A 5,175-nucleotide genomic window follows, 5' to 3' on the forward strand; every position below is an offset into this window, starting at 1 on the left:
CAATTGCTATAGTTCGAGAACCACCACTGAAACTTCTTCTTCTCTTAACTAATGCATATCAAATTTTGACAACACTTGCAGATAATTTTTCATTAGCTTTGACTTTATATTCTCACGCAACCAGCTTCAAAACTCATTCTCTAACCAAACTTCTCAAATTTTGTCCCCACATGCTTAACAGTACTAATAAATAGACAATAGCAATGAAAAAAGTACCACTAAATTAGTTCCCAGGAAAGAGAAGTGTATCACAACGGATACACTTAAATACCAAGTCTTTCCTTAACCAGAACCTCTTTAAATTGTACTTATTTCGACTATTACCAAATATACAAGTACCTCAAAACAACTCCACCAGAATAACAAACTCCACCGAAATCAGACTCTACTTGCTACTCCACCAGGACGAAACTTCTACTTGAAAGCAATAATTCTAATTCCGAAATTTTTTCTGATGTGGAAGATCAGATAAAGCTGCAACCACAAAGCATACTAAAATTTTCAAAAAATTATTCCACACTTAAGGCTATGATATCACTTGTTGGAAAAAAGCACCGACTAATTTCCGTCCCTTTCGGACCACCTTCAAGTAGAAAATAATAACAGAAAAATTTAAAGAAAATAAAAACAACACAAGATTTAACGTGGAAACTCAATACGAAAAAAATCACGGATCACCCAAAAAAATATTCACTATATAAAAAATTGTTACAACCATATAATACACAATATTTCTTTCACACACCCAAATACTTAAACTACTATACCCAAGAGACCTTCAAGAGATACCATCCCTAAATCCATCAATGATAAAAGAAAATACTATACCATATATTTTATACATTTTAATATTTGATGTATTTTTGGAGTAGATACGAACAATAGAGCTAAGCTCCTTAAATAGCTAACAACAACTATTTGCATTTGCTATCCCACCGATGTAGGATAGCCAACACTTTTGACCTTAGTATTTTTTCTTTCTTTTTCAAACAATAACCAACACATTGTTCGATAATGGTGTTAAATATTATCTGCATTAAATAATAGAAAAATCATATATTATTCTATGCTAAGTAAAATATAAAACAAGAATACGCAATATTCAAATACAAAATTGTTTTTAAAGTAAGTAGTCCATCAAGTAAAAGTATTAAAGGAATAGAAATAGCTGATCAAACAATTTTGTGAAGTTTATGTTATAATCGAGTACAGATCGGTTTAGCTACAAGACATCAATTCGAGATAATGAAGCAAAGACCCGCTGAGCCCGTCAGATTCTTCTATCTCAAGAGATTTCAATAACAGATAGAGCTCTGTTTCTCTTTCTTGTGCTATCAAGTATAAGGAATAGCCCGTAATGTCTTCCTTATTAATGCACGCAGCATACAAGAGATTCTTTGAAGTAAGGTGCAAGTTGAAATGGTATCAACAGACGGATAGACCACTGTTTTTGGCATATATATGGGGATTAGGCGGAAATAATACAATTCAAAATATAGCCAAGACTAAAGCCATTAGCCTGTGCCAAGTCTGACCACTGAAAGAGCATAACTTATTCAATAAACAAAATACTAAGAATAATAAAAGTCTAACAATGCCAAACTCCACCCAATCTCCTCCCAGATTTACGCTTGTCTCTAATGTATTACATCATTTTGTCTTGTTCAACCAGATATCAAGTAATATGTCTACACCTTCCAGGGAGGAGATAAAAATGGATGTTGACCAAGTAGAGCTGTGATGTCCAAAACTCAAAAGATGCAAGAAAAGTAATAAGTTCCATCTCCTTGCCTGAGTTGTATTTCCCCCAACAAATTCTACAACTTATCTCTATCTATTGTGCCTTCTCGTATACCTTGAACATCCTCTTCAAACCAGTCTTTGACTATACATATCATGATCTTGAACTGGTTGGAGAGAAAGTATAGACCTTGGATCTAACTAAACCTCAATAGCTGTTAGCTCATGAAATGGTGATGGCAAGACTTTACAAGGAGAAGACCACCCAATAATCAACCAATGTGCCCGCACGCAATAACATAACATAAAGAACCAACATTATAAAACACAATAACATAGATGGATCTACACAATAACATAACATAAAGAACCAACATTAGAAAACACAATAACATAGATGGATTTGACTCTTATACCATGTAAAAGAAATAGATGTCGAGCCTAATTCATAAGATGGAAATTGTTCCAAACCATATAGGAACACAACACCCCAATCCATCAAACCATTAAGCCACCAATTACGTGTCCCAAATATATTTGGAATGCATTAAATCCACACAGCTAAGAACATGTAATGTCACCTGAATCAGCCATTAATGCAAATCCAACATAGAGAAAATGGTGATAGTTCATAAAATTAACTAGTCTCGTTAAGTTTCTCCACTTCAAAATACATACAGAATTCGCTTCACTTTCCACTCTAAGCCTGACGCAAAACCGTTTGCTTCAAAAGCAAGAATTCACAGATCAGTTTGATTTGTGACACAGTTAAGAAGCAGATCTAAAAGCACCATACATCAACCGTTGCCCAAGATGTCACATTAATAGGGAAAATTGTAAATAAATTATGGTAACATCAAGGATTCAACAAGTACCTAAACATATAGAGAGATAGAAAAGGTAAAAATAGTAGCAGAAACTCAAAACAGCTATAAGGAAGGGTATCTGAGATCTTAAATCTACTAGTAATAAGATACATAAATTGAATCTGCAGTGTAAACAAAGAAATGTGGATATCCTAAACAACCTTAGGTATGAAATGGAAATGATCTATCCCCAAGAACAGTAATAGATCATCCACAGACACACCAAGATCCATTTGAAAAGCACAAGTCAACTTGAAGAAAAACCCCAAATCTAATGCTTCTCACCCTCGTGTTCATAAGATTTATTTGATACCCTTTTGTCTCAGATTCAATTAGGCCTGTGAATCACCCTTCTTTCCATCAATTGATCCATTAGAGTCTCTCTCAGTCAACAATCTCCCTGCTTCTTCATCAGCTTGCTGAGCTTTCATCTGTGCTTCCTTTGCCTTCAATGCCTGTAACTTCTTATGATTATAGTATGCAACTCCCAAGAAAGCCAATCCATAACCAATTAGATTCACTGGAGTCACAGTGTCCTTAATGACTGACCAAGAAAATGCAATAAGAAGCCAATCTTTGACAACCCCAGCAACATTCATAGTCAAAGCTGAAGTCTTTCCCACCAAGAGGAACACAGCCAAGTTCAAGGCGAAGGCACACAATGAATTAGTCCCAAAAATAGCAAAATCAAACTGAAAACTCGAGCTCTGTCTCAAAATTGGAAGCTCCACAAAAATCCAAGGAATTGACAAGAAAACCAAGCAGCTAGGAGCAACATAGTAGAGAGAAGTAATTGGATTAAAACTAATACCCTTTGAAGTCAACAAGATCTGGATCATAACCAGCCTAGTAGCCTCAAATAAAACAGCAAGCAACTGAAGAAGAACACCCCAAGAATCATACTTTGCTTCACCATAAGCAGCAATAGCAACACCAACTGAAATTGCCATCATGTTACCCATGGTGGAGTTGTTAAAAGTGTCCTTTTTGAACAAGATCCCGATGGTATAAACAGCAACAGGCATAAGGGCTTTGAGCATTTGTATGAAGGAAACAGAAAGGTAAATGTAAGCAGAGTTTGAGAGCCAAAGGGAAACGGAGTAAAGTGCACCAATGGGAAGTATGCAAGTGAGGTAAACATTACGAGATATGGAAACAGGCTCAACAACTTTGAAAACACGAACAAGGAGGAAAGCTAAAGATGAGCAAAAGGACATATGGATCATTGTTAGAGAGATGGGAAAGGGCCAGCCATAGAGCTTGCGGTCAAGAATGTATTTGTTGTAAACAATAACAGTGAAGGAGAGGAAGATCCAGATTGCTACATAGGTATAGGAAAGGATGATCTTCTTCACTACTCCGTTCGACAAGGCAGAGCCTTTCCCCATTTTTTGATGGTGGCGGTGGTGATGAAAGGGGGGCCGGAGGGCGGGGGAGGTGTAGAATTGGGAGAGTTTTGGAGTCTTGCAGAGTTTGACAAGAGGGGAAAGTGAAGAATGGGGGAAGAGGAGGTCTTATTTTTAGGTGGAAGCCTCAATTTTTATTTTTATTTTACTTTTCCTTTTTTGGATTTTTTATTAGTATATTTTTTAATGAAAATTATGGAGATATAGCTATAATTTGAATTAATTATGATTTGTGGCAAACATCTAATTGTAATTACAGTTTAAGTTTGTATAATTCACACGATTATACAATTGAGTTTTGTATAATTCGCGCGATTTATACAAACGCTATGTGCGAATCGAATTGTATAGTGAAATATATAAACATTACAAATTGTATAGAGAATTATACAAACGTTGGATATGAATTGTATAGTGAAATATACAAACGTTATACAAAAATTGCAAATTGTATAGTGACTTATTCAAACGTATAGAAATGTTGCGTGAATTAGACAAATACTGTTATAACTATAGCTACGAATTGTAATTAGAAAACTATAGATATCGATCATAATTAAATTATTTTTGAGTGGCTATATGCGAATATTTCCCTATTTTTTATGAGCTGAGGATGGGATAGAATATAGATAGGGGTAGGGCGGAAGAAGGGACGTGAGATTTTAGAGGAAGAAAATTATTTACACCATCAATTTTGATTTAAAAATTAAATTCTCCTCAACTCTGAAAAATAGGTATTTTTTTTTCTTTTTTTCTATCTATTTTTTTAAAAAAAATATTTGTACAAATAACTAAGTTTAGTTCTTGAAAAATAGTAATCAAAAAAAGAAAAAATAGCAAATAAATAATGATATCTATATTTCAATAATTCATGTGGGGTTACAATCTTTATAAAATCATATGAAAAAGATATAATCCGTTGATTCTTCTTCTCATGATTGTCAACTCAAGAGTTTTGCTTTGATTTTGAATCATTCGATTACTTGTTGGAATTTCACCACAAATGTGGAGCCAAGCTTTGATCACAATCATGGAGATATGGAAACTTCCGGCTTACAACATGGAGATGAAGACTTTGTTGTATGCGGAAGACTTGCGGTCACCACTGAAGAGCAAAGCTTCACTATGTATTTCTTCCTTCTTTCTGGGCTTATGAAGACCCT

The 5,175-nt window shown here is 34.6% G+C and overlaps 1 protein-coding gene across 1 annotated transcript; it reads right to left on the reverse strand.

Annotated features, from left to right (window-relative positions):
• Nucleotides 1-2,670: 2,670 nt before the first annotated feature.
• On the reverse strand, nucleotides 2,671-4,115 carry LOC129889144 (probable sugar phosphate/phosphate translocator At2g25520). Its single transcript, XM_055964326.1, has one exon. The coding sequence runs from the start codon at nucleotides 3,992-3,994 to the stop codon at nucleotides 2,939-2,941; it is 1,056 nt and encodes a 351-aa protein (XP_055820301.1). The 5' UTR covers nucleotides 3,995-4,115; the 3' UTR covers nucleotides 2,671-2,938.
• Between the last annotated feature and the right edge of the window lie 1,060 nt (nucleotides 4,116-5,175).

Source organism: Solanum dulcamara, chromosome 5 (assembly GCF_947179165.1).
Source record: "Solanum dulcamara chromosome 5, daSolDulc1.2, whole genome shotgun sequence".
NCBI lineage: Eukaryota > Viridiplantae > Streptophyta > Magnoliopsida > Solanales > Solanaceae > Solanum > Solanum dulcamara.